The 23,706-nt window shown below is 49.2% G+C and overlaps 1 protein-coding gene and 1 long non-coding RNA gene across 2 annotated transcripts in view; one reads left to right on the forward strand and one right to left on the reverse strand.

The window, feature by feature from the left end:
* LOC140213541 (uncharacterized) overlaps positions 1-23,706 on the reverse strand; it is a 140,491-nt gene that overhangs the window by 116,626 nt on the left and 159 nt on the right. The gene's annotated exons all lie outside the window — the stretch shown is intronic.
* LOC129388350 (uncharacterized) lies at positions 1,959-23,592 on the forward strand. Its single transcript, XM_055078483.2, has 3 exons — positions 1,959-2,142; positions 20,324-20,434; positions 23,270-23,592. The coding sequence occupies exons 1-3, from the start codon at positions 2,023-2,025 to the stop codon at positions 23,516-23,518; spliced, it is 480 nt and encodes a 159-aa protein (XP_054934458.2). The 5' UTR covers positions 1,959-2,022; the 3' UTR covers positions 23,519-23,592.

A 23,706-nucleotide genomic window follows, 5' to 3' on the forward strand; every position in this document is an offset into this window, starting at 1 on the left:
CTCTCCTACTCGGTCAGCAGTTTCTCAGACTGCCGGATATTCCCTGTTGCTATGGACACGCTACCTCCAGGCCTTGTCCGAGGGAGAGACTACAGTTACGGGCACACTGTGGTACGTATTCACGCAGACTTTGAACATTACTGAAGACGTGCTTTAGGGAAAAGGTGGCATAAAATCTTAAGCATGACAGTCACAGTCACTATTTGATGTAGTCAATTGGACGGTGCTTCAGTCCTTCTACACTTCCAAAAGTGGATTCAAGCATTATATTTCTCACACAGACCCTACCACTTGCAAACTGCAGAAAATGTAGACCAAAGCTCTCACTTTCTCTAAACGATATGAATATGCTCGCACGGTGAACAGCGGCACAGTAAGCTGGTGCTGCTGCACCTTGCAGCGTGCGAGGATGCGCCCGGCTCGCCTCAGAAGTAGTGTCGTGAATAAGGCGTTGTGTACAAATCTTCTCGAGGCCAGATGACACCTTGTCCAACGCACTTTCACGGCGAAGCTAACACAGGGCAGCACAACAAAAAAAATCGAGGTAATTGCGTGTCATCTCGTAACTATGTCGTCTGCTCGCGAAATTGTGGACTGCCGCCGCGCACTGACACGATTCAATAACAGAAGACAAATTACGAACATCACGCGCAGCTATTGTGCATCCTCCAAAAATATTTGGGCGTTTTGTTGATTGTGTCGCAATGGGCAAGACACGGGGTCCCGAAGCTGCCCGATTGGATGCGACCAGTCGTCATCGTTCGACCTTTAATCCCTGGCACTCTTTAGAGCAAGCATTTAAACGGATTCAATATCGCTAAACGCAGGACTGTGCCTTACACAACTTCCCCGGGTCTCAGCATCGTATGATACTCGCGGCACTTTCGAGTTGCAGCTTGCAGAAACAATCCAAGCTCACGCTGATATTGAGAGACTTCTTGTGTTCTCCTTAAGAAACAGACCACTGTTATAATGTAAAAACACATTGGCGCGTAACCCGAGCTGAAGTTCGATATTATAGAATAAAATCAATTGTTCGCGTAGCATTCGAAATGCCTAGCTTTAAAGGAAATTAAACATTCGGACCACGCCGGGTAAGATTGCGACCTCGCTTTCGCTTCCGCATGTGACGTCATATTTTTTTTTTTTCAAATTAATTCGCAGCAGTTATCCCGCCATGACATAGATGGCAACGGTTGCAACACGCAGCCGCTTTCTAAAGATATGGGCTTCTATGAAAGTTTCGTCTCCGTTCCAGTTCACATGCAGCTTGAGATCGGTCGCTTCATCTCGCCTAATTACGCGTTCAATATACAGCTACATCGACTCTTACAATTAGTTGCAGAATGCCAAGCGGCTGAGAGAGCCAGGGAGTGTCAAAACGTGGGAATAACCTCCTTCCGCATGAATATTTACTGTGTCATACCGTCACAATAAGGTATCTCCAGAAGAAACGATACCAACAGAGGCATTATTATGGCACTCTAAGGCCTGTCACAATTTTTTTCATGTCTAAAGATGTACAATCTTTTGCAAAAAAAGGAGTGAATAGTCAGAAATTACATTTCAGTACCTAAGTTGTCAATTTATAAGGTCGGACACGCATGCGATGCTCTGCGACCCTCATGTTACGACAAGAATGGATGATGTTGCCGTGCTACGCCAACAGGTTTCACGTTTAAAGGAGCAGGTCCTTCTGTAAATGTCAGTGTGCGATTGTTCATGGCCTTGCCATCTCTGAGTATTTAGGGTTCACATGTGTTTTTCGATTAGAATTTGTTTTCCTTCTTTGAGTGTTTCACTTGATGTGCTGCTGTGGCTCAGTGCTTAACAAGAAGGCAGGCAGCGTACGGACGTACGCTGCCTGCCGTTCGAGTTTTGCGTGTGATTTGGCAGCTAGTCCATGCCTCGCCCACGTTCACAAGCTCTCTTTCTTTCGTCCCATTTCAGAACGAAAGCATCGAAGTCCTTAGGGAAGTTCAGAAGCTGAACCTCTCCATTCCCGTTGCATTATCGTTCGGGATGAAAGGAATGTACTACGCTCCCAAGTTTGCCGATCCGTCGTCACCGAAAGACGACGAGTTCGCGCTGTTTAAACCGTGCCAGGATTTTGCTTCTGATAAGTTCGACGACCCTAAGGAGGTGAGCATACAAAGCTCCTCAGCCATTTGAACAACGCGAATGCAGGATGCATATTGAAACAATCGATTTCACGGTACTGCCTGTGGTAGAGGCGTAACCATTCTGTTGCATACAGAAAAACACCTATAATTAAAATAGCGACGTCATGAAGGCGAGAAGTTCGCAGCGCTTTGTATCGTTTGCTAACTGCACGAACACGAATTACATTCATCTGCAAACAAAAATGCGTGCTGAAGAAAAAAAAATCAGTGGCATTACACTCTGTGAAGGTGGATGACCATCGAAGCTCTTTAGCGGACGCCATATAGGTGACCCATAATATTGAACAAACGTACGGGCATAATTATTGAAGTAATCTGTCGTCATCGCGGCATATAGGTACGCACATACATTCTCTTATCACATCTGTTAATAAATGTGTCGGTCACGTAAGACTGAGAGTGGCTCACACCCCCTTAAACAATGGCTCATACCCCCGTGAACGCGGCCTCCCCATTACGAAGGCAGAGAAGAAGTGAAATTGCAAGCTGGAGTGATAGCGGGCACCAAGCCAGTTGAGGAAAAGGACGAAGCTACAGCCATTGCTGCTGATATTTTTTTGCTCGACGGAGCCAACTGTGGAAGACGACGACGACGATAATTTTTCAAGTCTTTTGTGAAAATGTTAAACAAAAATATTTTTTTGAAAAAATTGGTTCTTACACATGTGCCTTGGACCTCTCTGTGTCTAACGTGTGATAAGGGCTTTTCGAGGGCGCATCGCAAGTCCCCGAGCCCCCAGGGGCGCGTGTCATTGAGCTTGGACCATTTATGCACAATCACCCCGAGTGGTCCGCATGATTATTTCTTTTTGGTCAACATCTCGGCAACATTTTTTCCAGATCCTAGCCATAGACAGCTTCGCTGGAATAGCAGCATGATTACAACTGATGTAAAAGTTTTACTTTAGTATATGCAGTTGATTGGCAATCATTTTGCGCAATGGCACGCAACCACTTTGTTCGCGTGTCCTTGTCTTCGGTGAAAGAGAAGACTTGCACCCTTTACCCAGTATAAAAATTGCGAGTGGATATCGGCACGCAACACCTGTTTGGCATCGTGCGTGCCATCAGACATGACTATGCAAAGAAATATCCGCGGTAGACGCTACAGACTCAGCACAAGCACAGTACAACACACAAGGAAGACACCGTGTTTTGATATTTCATACATATGAAGTGATACACCACTTGATATTTACAAGTATGAGGAAACGTAGCTTACAATACAAAGCAAGTCAATAAGTCCCTTTGCGCAGGTGTAATCATTAACAATTCTCACACGTATAACACAATTATGTTCATCAAAATGATTGATTCATAAATACAGAAAGCAGTTATCGATTGAGCATATCACTGCAGATTATCTGGCTCCCCTTTACCTTTTTGAGCTGTCACTGTGGGAGGATTTCAGAATTTCTATAGTACTGGTCAGTCGCCAGGATCAACAGTAGTTTTTTTCTGTGGCAATAGTGCCACAAGTGCAGATGCGCATTTGGAGCAATGACACTGCTGGCATAGAGATTTGCTGTCAAATGCATAGAACGTGAGCATCAGACACTACAGAAGGAAATGGACTGGGAAAGGGTGTCACGTTGCCATCTTGATGTATTCATAAATATATGAACGAAAAGTACGTGGGCAATAGGTTGACACTGTGATGCGCATATGAGGTTGTCCAGTCCCTTAGGGAGTGGAGTAAATGCTATATGGGAGAGAGTCGACAGGAGAGTTCGTGTCGAGAATCAATTCTGACGAGGATTCCAGTAACAGCCACGGTGGACTAAAGAATATCTCGGAAAGGTCAAGCAACCCTGGATGGCCAATTCCCCGAAATTCATTGCGCAGGTACGCCCAGGAGAGAAAGCTATGGGACGAGGTCATAGTAAGCTAGCTTGCCGAGGCTAGCCACCTGGCGTCATACTCTGCCCTCGTTTTATTGTGATCGCAATTATATGGATACGCCAGACGCACTTCTACTGTCGCAAGTGCAGTCGGCGTCACCGCGTTCCTCCGTGTAAAGTCCACGTGCAATAACAGCGGAGCCACGCGCCGTATGGCGCAGGTGGGAGTAAAAGCGTGCGAGGGTCAGCTGAGAAATGGTGACTTGATCTCGGACGCGCAAGGAAGGAAGGCAGGGAGGAAGCCCGCCGTCTTCCACCAGGCTCAAGACATCTGTGGGGTGGGGCGGCGGAATCCCCCTCCGCTGTGGCGACTGCGGTGGCACGGCTGAGCGCGGCCACGTGGTCCCTGTATTGAAAGCGATCTGCCATGAGTGCAGAGTGTAGGTGCACCAAGACCTCGAAGTTTCGTGCGTACCACGGTGCTCTCCTCACTTATTTCACGTTAACGCGAGCGGCAGCGCGAAGGTCGATTCGATCGCTGCTGTTGGTGCTCTTGCTTGTATAAAAAATATATGTTACAAAATTACACTTAGGGTAACATTAAACAAAATAATTGACACTAGTGAAACCTGTGCAGTACAGTCCAACAAGAAATAAGAAAAAGGGCAAACGTGAATGGTGAAGCCGAACTAAGATAGGCAAGAAATTGCAATATGCACAGTCTAGAAGGAAATTAGTGGTTGAGGGTTTGAAGTCACATGATCTTGCCGCCGATCGAAGGGATGTCAGTAGACTGGGATGTGTGGGTGAAGCTGACACCTTCTTTTAATGGCCACGCAACCTGTATGCGAAAGTTGCTGTAATCGACATGCACTCCATCGTTATATCGAATACATTCTCTAAAACGGTGTCAATGCTGTGCCACGTCTTTTGTGGACTAGGAGTGAAGCGACGATCAACGGCTGCGTTGCTATTGTATTCCTTGAATTGCAAGGGCGTTTCAAGGCTTCGAGCGGTGTGATGGCGGGGGAAGAGTGGAGAAGCGCTCGGCTCGGCATCACTCGGGAAGCGGAAAAACACTCGACAGTCGCTCACAACAGCCGCAAAGGCACTGCTCATGCTCCGCCGTCCTAATACAATTTCAAAATTCGCACGCATCTTCTGTCACACTCTCGAAAATGATTGTTCAAACATGTCTAATGGATTAAGTCGATTAAACGAAAGCTGGACATCGAATAAGATTAATCGTTTCGCGGCATAACTTTAACGGTGTAATCGTCCATCGATATTACCAACCCTACATGCGCAGGTTGCGCGCATTGTAGAGAAAATCCACACGATTCCCTTCCACACCTGCACCTAGCGTCCCGGGGAGGCGTGAATAGTAGGAAAGCGAGATGTAAAGAACACACAGGGAGGGGGCTCCAAGTGTGGCTCCACGCGAGTCTTCGCTTCAGAATTAGGGGCGCTAACTTGTGTGGCCGGTGCTGGGATAAGGCTGCGCATAAAACTGATGCGCACGCGTTTACGGTGCGGCGCGCAGCCGGACCAGATTGGGGATGGTGACAGCGTTGTCCCATGTTCGAATTTCTTTGATGCGTACGTGCGATGTACCCTGGTCACTGGATCGCATTGCCGACGCCACCAGCACCTATTTGTTTGTTAGATGTATTAGTGAGGCAAAAGAAATGAAACTCACTGGCACACACGCACGAAGTATATTTTTCGCTTACGGCTTACTCTAGCCTAGGCTAACTAAAATTCTACTCAACCCCCCTCCCCCACCCCTCACTTTGACTCACAAAAATTCTTCTCAGCGGGGCTCACTGTGACTCCGATTCACGGGTGAAACCGAGACTGAGTGAGTCAGAGTGAATTATCTCCTGAGCGAGTCCGCTAAGTCATGTTCCTGGCTGAATCTTGTTCACCTTCGTTTTCCTTCCAACCAGTTGAGTGAATCCCCTTGTGATGTGTGTTTTGGGATCAGGCAGCACGCTTTTGCCGCCCCGCACGATGCATTTTATATGGGCGGCTGAACTGACAGAGAACGAAGTACTAATACTCTAGCAGGGAGGGTGCTGGGTATATTCTCAAGCACATTCACAATGTTACTGGGTTAAAAACAGTCAGGCTTGGGTTTACAGAATATTTACAATAACTATAGCAGCTGACATGATGGTAGCCAGCGCGCGCAACCCAGGTCGTCTAGCCAGCTAGCATCTGCTTCGTCAGCGTGTCACATGACCCCCGTTGGCGGAAGCACCGGCTCGGTGCTGGCTAGGAGGCGGGTGAGTAATACAACTTAAGACGCGCGACAAGGACCACGTCGGAGCGATGCTGCGCCACGGTTGACTCAAGAGGGGCGATTTCGTACGTGACGTCAGTTACTTTACGCAAGACACGGTAAGGGCCAGAGTAGCGTGAAAGTAACTTCTCCGAGAGGCCAACGCGTCGCGACGGCGACCAAAGGAGAACCAGGGTGCCCGGTGTGTAATGGACGTCACGATGACGGGCGTCATATAAGCGCCGCTGATTGTCCTGCGACTCCACAAGTCGATGTCGGGCAATATCGCGTGCTTCTTGAGCTTTGAGTACGGCTTCACGGGCGTACTAGGACGTGGAATTCAGGCTAGCACGCAGAATTGCGTCGAAAGGTAGCGTAGGGTCGCGGCCAAACAAGAGGAAGAATGGAGAGAAGCCGGTGGTATCATGGCGAGACGAATTATAGGCGAAAGTAATGAACGGCGGCGCAACGTCCCAGTTGCGTAGGTCAGCGGAGACATACATGTACAGCCTGTCAGTAAGGACGTGGTTAAGGCGCTCGGTTAGACCATTCGTTTGTGGATGGTAAGCAGTAGCATGTTTGTGTTTAGTCGCGCACGAGGGCAGAATGTCGCTTACAACTTTAGAAAGAAAGTAGCGGCCGTGGTCGGTGAGGAGCTGTCGAGGGGCGCCGTAGTAAAGGATGACGTTCTCTAAGAGGAAGTCATCTAAGAGGAAGTTCTCTAAGAAGTTTGCAGGGACGGCATGGCCGCAATTAGTACATGACCGGGGTTGTTGGAGAAGTATGGGAGAGGCCTTTGCCCTGCAGTGGGCGTAACCAGGCTGATGATGATGATGATGAAGAGGAAGTCGGCGACATCCGTTGCATAGTTTGTCGGAAGAGCCCGTGTGATTGCATATCGGGTGGCGTAGTCTGTTGATACATCAATCCACTTGTTTTCCGAATCAGACGTAGAAACAGGGCCTACAAGATCAACACCTACACGGAAGAATGGTTGTGATGGTACGTCAAGTGGTTGAAGGTGACCAGCAGAGAGTGGGGTCGGCTTTTTGCGTCGTTTACAAAGGTCACACGCAGCGACATAACGGCAGGCGTCACGGTATAGACCTGGCCAATAGAAGCACCGACGAACGCGGTCATAGGTCTGTGACACGCCAAGCTGACCGGTAGTCGGGACATCATGATGCTGGGCGAGAACAGTCTTACGCAGATGCTCAGGCACAACGAGGAGTCGGGCAGGGCCGTCCGGGCGCATGTTAGAGCGGTACCATATACCATCTTGGAGTTCAAATATGCGAAGGGAAGGATCGGGCGTCGTTGAAGTGAGCCGTTGAATAAGGTCTTGTAAGGAGGCGTCCCAACGTTGTTCGGCTTCAATATCGCGAAAAGCAGCCAGAGAGAGAACAGTCACAGGTATGCCGGCCGCAGAAACGTGAGGAGGGTCGACAGGATGGCGCGACAAGCAGTCCGCATCTTGATGCAACCGGTCGGTCTCGTATACAACTGAATAGTTGTATTCTTGAAGGCGCAGAGCGCAGCGGCCAAGTCGCCCTGAAGGATCTTTGAGGGACGAAAGCCAACACAGAGCGTGGTGATCAGTGATGACTGTGAATTCGCGGCTGTACAAATAGGGGCGGAATTCACCCACTGCCCAAACGAAAGCCAGACACTCGCGTTCGGTGATGGAATAATTCCGCTCAGCAGAGGAAAGAAGGCGGCTGGCGTAGGCAATAAGACGTTCTCGCCCTCGTTGTTTCTGTGCCAAGATAGCGCCAATACCGTGGCCACTGGCATCGGTACGGACTTCTGTTGGAGCTGACGCATCAAAGTGAGGTAGAATGGGCGGGGACGTAAGCAGCCCAACCAGCTCGGTGAAAGCACCAGCTTGCTCAGGGCCCCAAATGAATGCGGCGTCTTTTTTAGGAGCTGATTGAGAAGACGCGCAACGTTCGCAAAATTTCGGACAAACCGACGGAAGTAGGAGCAAAGGCCCAAGAAGCTGCGAACATCCTCGGCACATGTTGGCACGAGAAAGCCTTTCACTGCCCGTATTTTATCGGGATCAGGGCGTACACCAGAAGAATCGACGAGATGCCCGAGCACAGAGATTTCCCAACGACCGAAGTGGCACTTGGACGAATTTAATTGTAGCCCCACCTGACGGAAAACAGATAGGGTCGTCGATAGGCGTTCGAGGTGTGTCGCAAAACTCGGAGAAAAAGCGATCACTTGGTCCAGGTAACAGAGGTAGATGGATCACTTGAAACCATGTAGGAGGCCGTCCATCATTCTTTCAAATGTGGCCGGGGCATTACATAAACCGAAAGGCATCACTTTGAACTGATACAGGCCATCGGGAGTAATAAATGCTGTCTTCTCGCGGTCCATGTCGTCGACGGCAATTTGCCAGTAGCCGGAGCGAAGGTCGATGGACGAAAAATATTGTGCTCCATGCAGGTAATCCAGGGCATCATCAATGCGTGGTAGCGGATAGACGTCTTTCTTTATGACCTTGTTGAGGTGTCGATAATCGACGCAACATCGCCAAACGTTGTCCTTCTTTTTAACTGGTACAACAGGGGATGCCCGTGGGCTGCAAGAAGATTCGATGATGTCTCGAGAAAGCATCTTGTCAACTTCGTGTTGGATGATATGTCGCTCAGTAGGCGAGACGCGGTAGGGTCGCCGGGGGATCGCGCTCGCATCACCGGTGATTATTCGATGTTTTACGACAGATGTTTATCCTAGGGGGCGTTCTCCAAGGTAGAATATATCCCAGTATGAGGCAAGGAGTCAACGTAGTTCTTGAGTACACTCGTGAGGAAGGTCGGGAGCAATCATTTTTGTTAGGGCATTCAAGTCTGAAGAGACGGGGGCGAAGCCAGGGTTGAACACGAGGACCTGTCACAAGTTAAAGCCGAAATGTGGTAGTCTCTGGCTGGCATTATTTGCGCCAGGGATATTCCGCGCAGGAGTACTCGTGTACAGAGTCGAAAGTTCACAAGCGGACGGCAGGACGTGTTGTCCGAAATGGTAACGACGGTTTGAGGGAAACGACGTTATGCGAGAGCAGGACATCCTGATTAGGAGATACGATGTAGTCACCGTCTGGTACAGGTGGAACGGGGGAGACACCTATGTAGGTAACGGCACGATGAGGAAGGCGAATATGCTCTGTGGAACATAGCCGTATCGGGGCACTATCGGGAGGGTCAATAGCAGCAGGTACAGCGAGTTGCACAACACCAGTAGAACAGTCTATCAAAGCGGATTGTGTAGACAGAAAGTCAAGGCCCAGGATGACGTCGTGAGGGCAGTGCTCTAGTACATAAAATAAAACAGAAGTATGATGTCCGGCGACACTCACGCAACCCGGACACACGCCAATAACGGCTGGTGTTCCACCGTCGGCGACTTGGACCACAGGCGAAGGGGCAGGTGTGAGGACTTTCTTGAGACAATTCCGAAGCTAAGCATTCATCACAGATGCGTGCGCGCCAGTGTCAATCGAGCCGTAACAGGTACACCATCCACGTTCACGTTAATGAGGTTCTGATGAGTGCGCAAGGTCAAAAGAGGGTTTTTCCGTCGGGTTGGTTTGGCAGCATCACCTCCAGGTGCTGCACCCGTCAGTTTTCCGGAAGGGTGCACCGGAAGGAGCTAGGGGACGGTGATCCGCGAGATGGGGGCAATCGGGAGAAGCGACGACGTGGCGTAGGAGAGCGGCTAGAGCGGATAGGACGAGAAGTGTCGCCAGAAATTGCTGGCTGCGTTTGCGGGGCGAACCTAGGAGCAGCATGAGCGCCTTGGAATGGGTGGTAGGACCAGGGGGTCGAATTCCACGAAGACCGGCAGTGACTTGAAATATGGCCGATACGGCCACAAGTTAAGCATATAGGCCTGTCGTCTGGAGTACGCCATTCAGCCCGGTTGCGATATCACGTTGGGGCATTCAGGCTGCGGGTGCGTATGACAGTGCTGGACGGAGTGTAGTCAGGCCGATTGACTCAGCAGACGTTGGTCAAGCCAACGTTGGCCAATTCTTGGCGCACAAAGGACTGTATCAATGAGACGGTCGCCTGGCAATTGTCGGGGCCATGGGTTGGGATCGTGGCAGGAGATGCGGCCTCTATTTCACGTCGGATGACATGGAGGATGTCGTCAGAGCGAGTGGGTGTGGGCGGACTGCGGACGTCTTCGCAGGTGGACGTAGCAGCCGTGTTGGGAAAGCGAGGAAATGGCTGTGCAATGCGGCGACTCTTGGCTTCTTCAAACCACCGGCATTCGGTAACGATGGCTTGCACAGTGGAAGAATTCATGAAGACAAGGAGATGGAAGGCGTCATCTGCTATGCCCTTAATGACATGTGCAACTTTACTGGGTTCGGACATCTTCGGATCCACTTTGTGGCACCGAGCGAGCGCGTCCTGGATGTACGTCAGATAGGATGCAGTGCACATCTGGACACGCGAAGCGAGGTCTTTTTGAGCGGCACGCTGAGGTCCAACAGGCTTGCCAAACAAATCTTTGAGTTTCGGTTTACATATGTCCCAGCTGGTAAGTTGTTCTTCGTGGGTCTGAAACGGGACGCGTGCCGTGCCCACAAGGTAAAATATCAAATTCGCGAGCATGATGGTCTGGTCCCAGTGGTTGCTGGCTGGTTACTGGTTAATGGTTGCTGGTTACTGTAACTAGCACTTATAGCCGATGAAGTGGGCCGTTCCGTGAAGAGCCTGATTATCTTGATTTCAAGTCGATAACTCCTTGGTTAGAGTGAACTCCATGCTTGCAATTACGTCCCGCGAGCAGTGCTGCAGGATGGCGAAGGTCTCGGGGCACGCTTAGTTAGGAACCGTAAGTCGTGCTATGCACATACCAGTTGGCGTTCATAGGTAATCTCCAGTTCTCTGGCTTTGAAGGCTGCTCCGTGCAGTCGATACTTTCTTCAACGAAACTGCGAAAGGTGGACTGAAGACAAGTAATCGGTTCTTGTGTCCACGAAAGCAGCGACGTTGTCGTCCTCAATAAGCACTTCGCGGCCAGTAGCTATTGGTGATGCTCGGCAGACATTGCTCTCGGCGTCCCATCACATGTACATGTAGTTTCGCTCTTTCACTAGGTCGCGTCATCAGGCAGTGGCATAGCCAGGCATTTTTGGCAGGGGGTGAGGGGAGGGTGGGGGGCAGAAGGCTGGTACTTACTGAAATTGGGGATAGGTGTAAGCGGATGCTGTCGCGCGTTGTTTCATACTACGCATTCATAATACGCAGAAACGTTTTGGAGAGGGGGGAGAGGACACGTGCCAGGTGTGCATCATACACTCTGGCTGCATCACTTTCGTCAAGCGTTCGTTGAGCAGCGTTATCTCTGGATGAAGCCTTCGTCCGCATGCTTGCGTCTTGGCTGTGTCTGGTCATGATGGTTCTAGCATCGTCTTCATTGGTGGCAGAGTGTCACGTGTAAGAGACATCCCACGCGAAACAACGACAATTTTGACGAAATGAAAGAGTTCGAAATGGCATTGACGCATGAGGAGCGTGACCCGAGCCGTGATCCGAAGAAAAGCAGCGCTGGCGCTGAAGAACGCTCTCTCGCCAGCACCCTACTGGCCACGGCAGCAGCGGGTGTTTGGTTCTGGAGGCCGTGATGCCGGCATGCCGAGGAGTGGCCGTTGACTTCGGCGACGTTAGAGCGAGGCTCCTCGGACTTGCTGCAAACTCGCAAGGTAGTTCCGGGCACTCCAGCAGCATTCCCCTTTCGAAGGCAGACCAGCGGCGCCACGTAAGACAGTCTCCGGAGCGCCGCGTCGTCACTTGAGCAAGACACTGGTCGGGAGAGGCAGCTGAATTCGTCGATAGGCCTAAGCAGCCACGCCTCGCTGCCATATCACCAACGACGACCGGGATGCAGGCATGAGAGACAGATGGATTGACTGACTGATACTCAGGCGATGATATGTACAAGATCGTTGGAAACACTGACCAAGGACGAGTTGTCACCAAGCTCGGACTTTCAGGCAACACAAGCCTGTAACAGAAAGTAAGGATATTTATGTAGAGAAGCAGTGTGCTGCCAGAGAGGCCAAGGTGGTGAGACTGCTGTGACGTGCGAGGACGAGAATTAACGCGGTCAGCTATAACTGTTAGCGGTGTTTTGGGATTGGTTTGGCATACCTCCTAGAGTTTCTACATATATGCAGGGTTACCGAGTGTTAGTTTCCGTTTTCTTTCGTAGATTTTTGCTGTGTGATTAAATCTTGTCTGCTGTACGACTCGGCGTGCCTCATTTCCATCTCCAGAACACACCCCCCGAGAACGTTGACAAGACTGGCGAACAATGCCACAATTTTATCGGCCTAGTCACCGATTATCGGGAGTTGCAGAGGCTGAAAGGGAACGTTTGGTGGCAGTAGCTAAAGACCTAATTTTATCAAAGGAAGTGATGATGGCATTTTTTGAGAGGTCTTAGCGGGAGCAGAATAAGCAGCACGAATGAGCGCGCGAAGAGCACAAGCGTGCGTGCGAAGCGTATGAACGGGAAAAAGAAATACTCGAGTTGAAGTTGAGACTAGCGGAGATAAATGCGTGTCCGCGCAATGACACTGGTCCATCAATGTCGGTGTCATCCGAATTACCCTTTCCTACGCCGGGACAGATATTTCCCTGAAAACGAAAGGCGGCCTTTGGTTGACGAAGAGACGACCTGGATGCGCATTGGCATCGATTTGAGAGAATTGCAGTCGGAAAGGGTCGTAAAAAGAGTGAGGGGGCTAGCGCCCTGAGCCTCTGTTTAGTGGGTGAAGCGTTGAGTGGGTTTGGCCGAGTGCCAGCGGAAGAATCGCTAAACTATGAAAAGCTAAAGACAGAAGTTTAGACTAACCACTGAAAGGTTTCGTGAGAAGTTTAGACTGTGGCGAGATTAAGACTATTAGTGTTGTATTTGTCGGTTTGCTTTGGTTTACATTTCTTGTGTTTATTTGTATTTCGGACGTGCCCTGTATTTTTGATGTGTGATAACAGCCTGTGTGTTGTGCTGCTCGGCGTCCCTTATTTCCATCTACAGAATGCACGCCCCCGAGATCGGTGACACAGAGAACCTTTGGTATTTCAAAGAACAGCATCTCAACCTCTATTTGCTGCATTCAGTTTTCGAGATTAAGGCTGGGAGATAGGTAAAGGCTCACCCTAGCCGCTTCTTAGATAACGGCTATCAGATCAGTGCTACTTGTGTACGTCTGTTGTTTACAAACGGGAGTGTCGGCGAAATTTTCTCTACCTTACTACGATATAATTGGTGATGCCACATGCAAATCTGTTTTTCTGTGAGTATAAGCTCACAAAAAGTGGTGTTATGTAGATATGCTCAGGGAGTATTTACATATCCCTCTGATGTGCATGATCGCAAAGCGGGTGGTGGTCGCGGGCATGCAAAACTCCTGTCTTTAGCTTAAGATATTTTCTATATTGAAAACAAACACAGAAGAGGGATTCAGAGAAAGGACTTTCCACGCATTCATAATTCAAGAATTTTTGAAGGTTTGTATGAGCACACAGAAATGACCGCGCATGCGTAGCGAACAAAGGGAACAAATATAAAGGGATATGCCAACCCACCATATCGAAGCAATTTGAAAAAGTTAAATTCAAGCATGCCCACAGGCATGCTTGGATATGTCGTATTGAATGTGGGCATATCGAGAAATACAAATTCTTTGTCATGTAGAATGACAGAAACAAGGCTCACGCAAGTATATCCTCTTTCTTTTAAAAAGAGCCTCTTATAATTCGAACGCGAGCTGAGTATTATTTTTATGATCAATTCATGTTTCAGTGAAAACTGAAAAGCACCCTTCGTTTACTGAGACGTTGCACTGGGCAACTGTGGGCCAGCTGACCGCGATGGCCGCAGCGGCTGACGAGGGATGACGTTCGACAGCAGGTAGAGGTGGTAGCTTAGGTCAATGCTTCGGGTTCTTGCTGAGGCAGTTGCACTCCCAGTATGGGAACTGTTCGCGAATGGTGTGTCTCTTCTCGGACGATGTCAACCGTATAGGCGGGCAGAGCCTGCGACGCTGAGAACACCTTGCAGAGTTGCTCGCGAAAGGCGGGTGTAATGGTCTCCTGGAAACTGATGTAGCCTAAGGCGTGTGCTTACCTGCAGTCTGTCAACGCGCGACGGTTATACCTTGTAATTCGCATTTCTAGTCAATTCTGAAACATCGTGGCCTCCCGCAGTAATTCTGACATGGCACTGAATGCATGGGTGGCGGGATCGTGCGGCGAAGCGTTCGTTTGTCGCCACCAAGACCACAATTCATTTTTTTTCCTCTGGCATATAGGAATATTGAGCGGGAAAGGCGCGGTGTTCTCATTAGGTAGTTCTATTTGGGCTACTGGTATAACTTGGGCTATTCAAAGCGAAGCTTTCTTTGCGAACCAGCCGCCCCCCTCACCCCATGCGCCTCTCTTGCTGACCGCGGCTGCCACCCAATAGGTCACACTCAGCTGCGGGGGACCGCGGGAAATTCATCGTGTGGTAGGATTCTGCAGTTCGTACGTATTTGTGGACGAAGGTGTACATCCCTTGCCAATAATATCGTAGGCGAAGCCGTGTGTACGTTTTTGACACTCCGACGTGATCACACTGTGGGTCGGAATGTAAAGCGGAGCATAAATCTTGTCGTAGGTGGCGGGGCACTACTAAGAGCCATTTGCGACCGTCATTGTGGTAGTTGCGGCGGTATGAAAGTCCGTCACGGATTGTGAAATGCTGCGCCTGTCGGAGAAACGCTCCAGGCGCCGAAGTTGCCGGAGGATTTGACAAAAAGTCAAATATCATGACTATCCATGGGTCTTTTTGTTGCTCCGATGCCATTTCCAGGATGTCAAGGGTTGAGATGTCATGTCTGTAGGTAGAAGTACTGCTGTCTGAAATAACTGGGAAGTGCGAGAGGGCATCGGCGTCAGAGTATTGGCGTCCAGAGCGATAAGTGCCACGCATATTATATTCCTGGATTCGCAAGGCCCACCGAGCGAGGCGGCCCGATGGGTCTTTTAGGTAAGACAACCAAAAAAGAGCGTGATGATCCGTCACCACGTCAAAGGGTCGACCGTAGAGACATAGGCGAAATTTTTGAAGAGGCCATACGATAGCCAGGCTCTCTTTATCTGTTACTGAGTAATTGGCCTTAGGCTTCGTGAGGGCACACCTGGCATAAGCGACTAGATATCCGGCGTTAGTGTTCTTGCGTTGTGCGAGCACGGCACCAAGGCCGGCACCACTGGCGTCAGTGTGAAGTTCTGCAGGCGCGCTAGGATCAAAATGGCGCAAGATTGGCGGAGACGTGAGTAGGTGACGAAGAGTCAAAAGGCATCATCAGAGGCTTCCGACCGAGCAGAAAGTTCATTGTCGCCTTGGAGAAGTTGGTTTAGTGGTGCGATCACAGTGGCGAAATTGCGAACGAAACATCGAAAATATGAGCATAGGCCAATGAAGCTGCGTAGTGCTTTCAAGTTAGTGGGCTTCGCAAAATTGGATACGGCACGAAGTTTAGCAGGATCCGGAAGAATGCCTCCTTTGGAGACAACGTGGCCTAATATAGTCAGTTTTCGAGGTGCAAATCGGCACTTTTTTAAGTTAAGCTGGAAACCAGCACTCCGGAGACAGGTCAAAACTTGATGTAAACGCCGAAGATGGGTCGGAGAATCAGAGGAAAATACGACAAAGTCGTCGAGGTAGCAGAGACAAGTATGCCACTTCAGGCCGCGTAGGCTGCCGTCCATCATGCGTTCAAAGGTGGCGGGTGCATTGCACAGAGCGAACGGCATTACAGTGAATTCATACGAGACATCTGGTGTTACAAACGCGGTTTTAGAACAGCCAGCGTCAGCCATGAGCACCTGCCAGTAGCCAGAACGGAGATCTAAGGAGGAAATAGCTCCGCTCCTTGCAAACAGTCAAGTGCGTCGTCAATACGTGGCAACTGGTGTACATCCTTTCGGGTAATCTTGTTAAGCTTTCGATAATCGACGCAAAATCGCATGGTGCCGTTTTTTTTTTTTTTTAGCTAGGACGACTGGCGATGCCCAGGGACTACTAGAAGGCTGGTTGACATATTGAGCATATCGTTCACCTGGTCATTGATAACGCGTGTTTCAGTCGCCGATACTCGGTAAGGACGCTGTCGAATAGGTGCATGGCTCCCAGTGTCGATAGTGTGCGAAACAGTCGTTGTGCGTCCGAGTGATGTTGCTTGGCAGTCAAAAGAGAAAGAGAAGCCTTGGAGCAAGCGGAGGAGTTCGTCGCGCTGCGTCGTCGTAATGTCACTGGCAATAACTGGCGTAAAATAACGCCGCGGTGGTTGAGGAGGCGATGTCTCGAGAGCGGCAAGATAAGTGGATTCGTCCATCGTGTCAAATATTGAAGATGAGGTCAGTGTCTCTGCTCTGCCAAGGCTTTCACGGCGGCGTAAAGTAATTGGTTCAGCCGATGGGTTTGAGACGCACATGAAAGAGGCGCCAGCTTTGAACTCGAGGACGGCGAACGGCAGTGGTAGTGAACGGCGTCGAACTAAGGGTTCAGACGGAGCAAAGAGTACTGTGCCGTCATCTACAGAGTCACAAGAGATACTGACAAGAGTAGAAGACAAGGCAGGTATACCGGTGTCTTCTGAAACAGTGATTTTGCGATTGCGAATGGTCCTTATGGTCTGTGATAATATCGGTCGAAAACTGAAATAGCTCGATTTCTGCGCGGGCGCAGTCAATGATCGCATCATGTGTGGAGAGAAAGTCCCAACCTAATATGACGTCGTGTGAACATGATGGCAACACGAAGAATTCTGATATAGAGGACCTCCTGAATGACGACACGAGCGGTGCAGGCCCCGGATGGCTCGACGTGCTGCGCGTTGGCAGTTTCAAGGGACAGTCCAGAAAGCGGCGTCGTCACATTTCCTATCTTGCGGCAAATACGGGTATCTATCGCTGAAAGTGCAGCGCCAGTGTGGACAAGTGCTAGCGTCAACGTTCCTTCCATGGCGTCTTCAATAATGTTCTTCGGGGAAGTGTAAGGCCTTATACATTTCGCTGACACCGCAGTTCTTGCCTCCTGAACTGCTATATTTAGTTTTCCTGGCGTAGAGGGCTCCGCCGCCGTTTCATGGGGCAAAGGGAGTGGCCGCGAGGAGAAGGTGAACGGCGAGCGGCGGGGAATGCTGTGTCGACGGCAGAAGGAGATTCAAAGGTGTCCGAATAGTTGCGGCGTTGTTGGAAACGTGGCGCATATGGACGCACATTGTTGGGCACGTTCGGTGTAAGCGTGTGCCATGTGTCCAGCACGGCCACAATAAAAAACAAATCGGACGGTTGTCTTCCGTGCGCCAATGGTCTCGAGGTTGTGCATAATGCGCCAGTGGAGGAACTGGAGGGGATACGGGTGGGCGCAAAGGTGGTCAAGGGGACCGTAGGTCTGCGGCGCAGGCCTCATCGCGACTTCGGTGTACCGTCAGGGGAGCGGCCGTCGGAGCCTCCTGGAGAGAAGGCGAAATATGGTCGGCTACCTGCTCCTTGATAACAGATTGGGGAGCGGGTGCTAACAGAGTGCTCGGCTGGCCATGTGTAAGTGGAATCGAGGAAAGCTGACGAGCCACCTTTTTACGGACGAACTCCTTGATCTGTAGCAATAGCGAAGTGTTATCCGGGGCAGCAGCCAAGCTCGACATTGAAGTGGCCTAAGGTGTAGATTGGCGAGTGGCTACGCGTTGTTTGCGTAGTTGGTCGAAGCTTTGGCAGAGGCTGACCAGTTCAGAGACTGTCGACGGATTTTTCGCCAACAGCACCTGGAAGGCCTCGCCTTCAATGCCTTTAAAGATATGGCGGATATTCTCGGCATCAGCTATTTTGACGTCAACGGGGTTGCAGAGTTCGACAACATCTTCTATATTGCTGATAAATGTCTCCCCGCACTGTTCCGCGCGGCCACGCAAACGCTGCTCGGCGCAAAGCTTGCGAACGGCGGGGCGCCCAAATACCTCTGTCACGTTAGTCTTGAGGGCCGTCCACGTCGTCAGATCACGTTCGTGGATGCGGTGCCACAAGCTGGCGACACCGCTCAAATAAAACTGCGCGTATTTGAATTTTTTGGTGTCGTCGCAATGGTTGTGGATGCTCATCCGTTCGTAGTCAGCGAGCCAGTCTTCTACGTGATGGTCTTCGGTACCACTGAAGGTGGGTCGTGTTGACGTAACGGGCCGGGGCAGACCACGGTAGTCACCGGGGCATCGGGTTGTGGTTGTGGTGGTCCTTCTTCCAGCATAATGAAGACGGGCTGCACTGTCCGATTACGAAGTTGCAGAATTCCGGTTGTACCGAGCAGCCTTACCAATTGTAAGGGGGGTTTATTCGGCTCGTAGAGCGACAGCGACAAACTCACCACCAGCATGTAGGGCGCAGCCAGCGAACGAACTGGGTCCAAACCACGCGATGGCAAAGGAACTTTTCAGCCTGCGATCTTCTTCGTCACAATTGCAATACAAATTTCTGGAAAGTATGGCTATAGCGCGATGATATTTCTTGAAAGCTTGCGAATGTGGAGAGGTAGAACACGTTCAGCGCACCGTATGTAATTTCGCAGGTTTGTCTCGTGCTAGATGGCGTGTTTCTCGTCGCAGTAATATTTGTCTGCGGCACTTACTCCCTCCACGCAATTTGCCGTCAAGGCAGTGAGCTGGGCTTCTTCCGAGTAGACTGACTTCGTTACAGCACTGAAAATTAACACAAATGAAGGAAACGACAGGAAGGGTACTATAATTTAACTGGTTTACTAACGCACAGACAGTACCGGTGAAAAACAGGGCACGGAGGAATGATGAAGGAATAAATGTATGCTATCCTGACTTACAACACAAGAAGCCTACATTGAACTCAGTCTAGGACCCGATACCAGCAGGTACGATCAAGAAACGGCACCGATAGCCACCCTGCCGGCCTCTGGAAGGGAAATAGTCCCTAGGCTGCACTGCTTTCCGCAGCCCTTGCTAACCTGGGGCCTGCCGCGATCCACGAGCTGACGATACTCGCCACCTTACAACTCTGTTCCAGAATAAATGTGTACTAATTGCGCATGAGGGACAGGGTAGATGACCAAGCTCTTTTCAAAGCGAAAGCTTTACTACCCCAGCCAGCGAGCCATTTCGGCTGGTCGCACCGTATGCCGTATGCCATATGCCGTGGCCGACGAACGACCTTGAGCCGCCGTTGCCTAGCAACGCTGCAGCCGAGCTCCAACAGATGGCACCGCCGTCGACGCCGTTGCCGTCGCCGCTCGCTCCACCGGATGATCTCCGCTAGTGTAGAGGTAGATGAGGTGTCGCCTCGCGGGGGGTATGTATATATATACATATATATATATATATATATATATATATATATATATATATATATATATATATATATATATATATATATATATATATATTCGCTTCGCCTCAGTCTATTTAGTCGTTATGGAGAGCGCGAAAGAGACGCGAGAAGAACGCGCCGCACGACTCGAGAAGCGTTGTAAAAGCCTAGTCGTTACCTGCACAGTGTGTCTTATCGTATCCAGACAATAGAGCTAAACCAAACGCTTAACCACAAGCTAACGCGCACAAGCGTAGCCATGCAGCTCTTGCTTTCGCAATTCAACTAGGGTTAACCAGAGCAAAACCACAGGCAATCTTTTTCTTTCTGAGGAAGATATAGAAACGGGGCGAAAGCAGAATTTCCAGTGTTCTTTAGGATAGAGTAGGCCTCGAGTTTGTACCATGTTTGAGCCAATACTATAGCTGCCGAGAACATGCTGGCGCTCAAGAACTGACGTGCGCTTACATGTTCAGGAGGAGGTTCCACTTAATTGGCGAGTCACTCAAGCAATGAGTTAACAATTCCATTTTTATTTCCTTTGTACTGCTGATTCTCAATGAGGTCCTCCATGTCCCAGTTTATGTTGTATTCGTTCTTCATTTATTTTTATAGGTGTGCCGTAACGGCAGCTGGGTAGCACCGAAGTACTTGCCTACATATGCCCACAACTTGGCGGCGAAGAAGATGATCACCTACCTAACCGAGACAGCTGTAGCTAGACTGGTGAGTTCACAGGCTGGCCTGTCGTTGAAGCCTCTATTAATGTGACTGCTATTCAAAGGGCACATCGAACACTTCCCGTTTTTTTTTTCCTATCTATGTCGGCATCCAACCATTTTCCTGCCACGCCAACTTCATTGTAGCTCTGTGCCACTGAGAATACGGCAATGGGTATGTTTGGCTACTGTAATGAGTAGAAACCGCATGTTTAGGCACTATACAAAGGCTTCTTAAGCGCCTATAACAGGCACTAAAGCTCTTATTTAAATAAGACCCCCATGCGCAGGCTGAAATATGAGGAACTTCCGCTTTGCATCTGAGGAAAAATTTTTTCCTGGAAAGCCCAGCGCACTAAAGCGCTGTTTTCTAAAATTTACGCTCACAATAAAATGGAATGAGGGAGGTTGCATTATCTCAATATTTTCGGCTTTCCTGTGGCATCTCTTCCCGCTCAGTATCGGTTTCTATGCAATAACGGAATGCTGCGGACAAATATTTGTACTTCGGAACTTTCGATGATTCAATGCTATCTGTAAGTCCAGAATTCGCACCAGTCAAAACCTCTGACGGTTCTTTCAGTACCAATAACTACAATTTTTGTCTTAGATTGAAGACTTGAACTTAGAAAGAGGTCCATTGGGAATGGTGGCGAACCTCTATGAACACACGAAAATAGCCTCACATACCAGGTCAGAGCTGCGCTAGAGCGTTCAAGTTTCTCGCTGATGTTGACTAAAAGCGTAAAGGGGGCGCATAAGTGCTCTAGAAACATTGAAGTGTATTGCCACGTAGTTCAGTCTCAGCCCTTCTGGATGCCGGTAGCTGGATGAGCCCCCTACATGAATTTTTGGTTCTGTCACACGCGTGGAGACCTCGTATCTCTTGCTTATGATGGTCAGGCTGGCGATCTTGAAATGGCGATCAGCCCTGTGCATGCAGGAGGAGCTTATGATAATTGTGTTTTTAATCTCGTTGGCCCGGAGTTGATGTAGTGATGTTGCAGCCGCGGTGTGGCCAGTGGACTTGATGACAATGTTGCGGGGACAGAGTGAACGTATGTTGACGCAGTGGACGCCACAATGTACACGAAGAACAATTTTGTATTCAGCGGCCGAGAGAGGAGGAGGACGAGGCAGAATGTGGCTCACTTGCGGGGGAGTTTTGAGGGTGCTTGGCGAGGTCCGCGAAGGCTTCTTGGTGTCGGAGTAAACAAAATACTCGCGCCGGTCAAGGATCTCTTTCGCTGTGTTGGCGACGCTGTGCACGATGCCGACTTCACTCGTGGCTGCTGCGGCTGCTACCGCCGATGCAAACTAGGGGCTTCCACGACTTCTCGTTTAAGGCGAAGGGCTTTCTAGGCTCATGGTGAAGCATGTGTCAGCAGGCCTGACCACCGGAGTGCCCGCCGAAGAGTCATCACGCCATATGAAGACAGATTAAAAAATGACAAACGATTGATAGGGACAGTTAGTTAATGACAATGGTATAACAGGGATTGGTAGAGGTTAATAATGACTAATAATTACTACTAATGATTTGTAATGACTACTAATGACTCCGAAATGACCACTATGTCTAACGACGTCTTGTAATGACTACAATTGATTAAAATGACTAGAAATGTGTAATAATGAGCAGTAATCAATAAAATGACTACTAATGACTCTTAATGACTAGTAATGACTATACGATGACCAATTTGTCTAACGACGTATTGTAATGACCACAATTGATTAGAAATGACTAAATATGCTTCGTGATGATCAGTAATAAGTAATAATGATAGAAATTACTTGTAATGACTACTGGTGACCATGATATGACCAACATATCTAACGACGCCTTTTTACGACCACAACTGATTAACTTGACTAAAAACTCTTAGTAGTGAGCAGTAGTGACTAAAGAAAGAAGAGAAAGAGAAGAGGCAAACAGAAAGAGGGGAATGAAAAGACGAGGGAGAGTAGGTTTTCGCCGTTCACCTCTTGAAAAGATATCTTAATGGACCATCTAATTTTTTCTTTGGTTGCTACTAATAATCAGAATCATCGTCTTGTGCAAGATAGCCTTGCCGTGTCAGCGCTCTGTCTGTTTCACTCAGGAATGAAGCGATTAGCATAATCACTGACGATTGAGGGCGTCACAGATTGGGAAGAGCATCCCTGCGCATACGTGTAGGCTATATGTACGCTTCGTTTGCACAAAAATAAAGCAGGTGATAGCCTGCGCTCAGCTGCCGTGTGTAGTTGTTTCGCCTAATTCCTCTCCCTTCTACGCTCTGCGCAACAGTGGTAATTGTGTGGTATCGACTAGCCCACAGCGGAATTTTCCTTAATTGCATAGAACGACGTTTAGGTAAGACATTCGGTGGAACGACCGTACATACTTTACCGCAAACGCGACTGCGCATATCTCGTAAATTGTTCATTGCGCAAAATTCTTTACACCCGCTAGAATTTGTAAATTGCTTTATGTGTCATGAGTAAATTAGTTAAAAACAGTATTATTGAATGTTTGGTAATTAGATGACTAGGAATTTCAATTCCTTGGGCAAGTAATGTCAGCCTCTTCGAGCTGACCAGCTCACGGTCTAGAATTGGGCTACCTGCCACATGCAAATTAATAAAATTTTTGAAAGTGTTCGCTGAGCCACCGCATATTACAGCGATCTGGTCCGTTTTAGATCACCCTATAGGAGAACTTTATGGAATTGTTATTTAAGACATTCATTTTTTTTACTACGGAGTTCCTTCAGTTTGTGCTAATACCTAACAGAGATGATCTTATTTCCATGCGTGGTGCGATCTCTTTCGTTTCCTTTTTTTTTTTCTTTTGCAGGTATGTGATGCTAAGGTCTTCAGCCTGAAACTAAACTACGGCCTTGCTGCCTACGACATAGACTACGATGTACGTCAAACATGCCTGGCTTTCGGCTTTGCAACATCACTTGGACGGCCTTCTCAACTGAACCGGGTCCTTAATATGCGCCAAGTGATGGATTTTTTGCGTACGAACTACACCAGTGCGACAGACAACTTCAACTGCTTAGCGGTTTCGGATCCTTTAAGCTCCCTGATTGGTCGTTAAACTTCAGTGAAGGCCGTCCATATGGGTTTTTCCCTGAAGTCGTCGTGGCTGCTGCATTGTCAAGCAAACTTCTACAAAAATAAAAGAGGAGAGGGAGAAAAAAAACTACGTTTCTGAGTTGGGCATCACGTGTCCGTTTGCAAACGGTTCAATGTTGCTTCTGCAATCCTCAACAATGTATGATGTAC

This window comes from Dermacentor andersoni, chromosome 10 (assembly GCF_023375885.2).
Source record: "Dermacentor andersoni chromosome 10, qqDerAnde1_hic_scaffold, whole genome shotgun sequence".
NCBI classification, from domain to species: Eukaryota; Metazoa; Arthropoda; class Arachnida; order Ixodida; family Ixodidae; genus Dermacentor; species Dermacentor andersoni.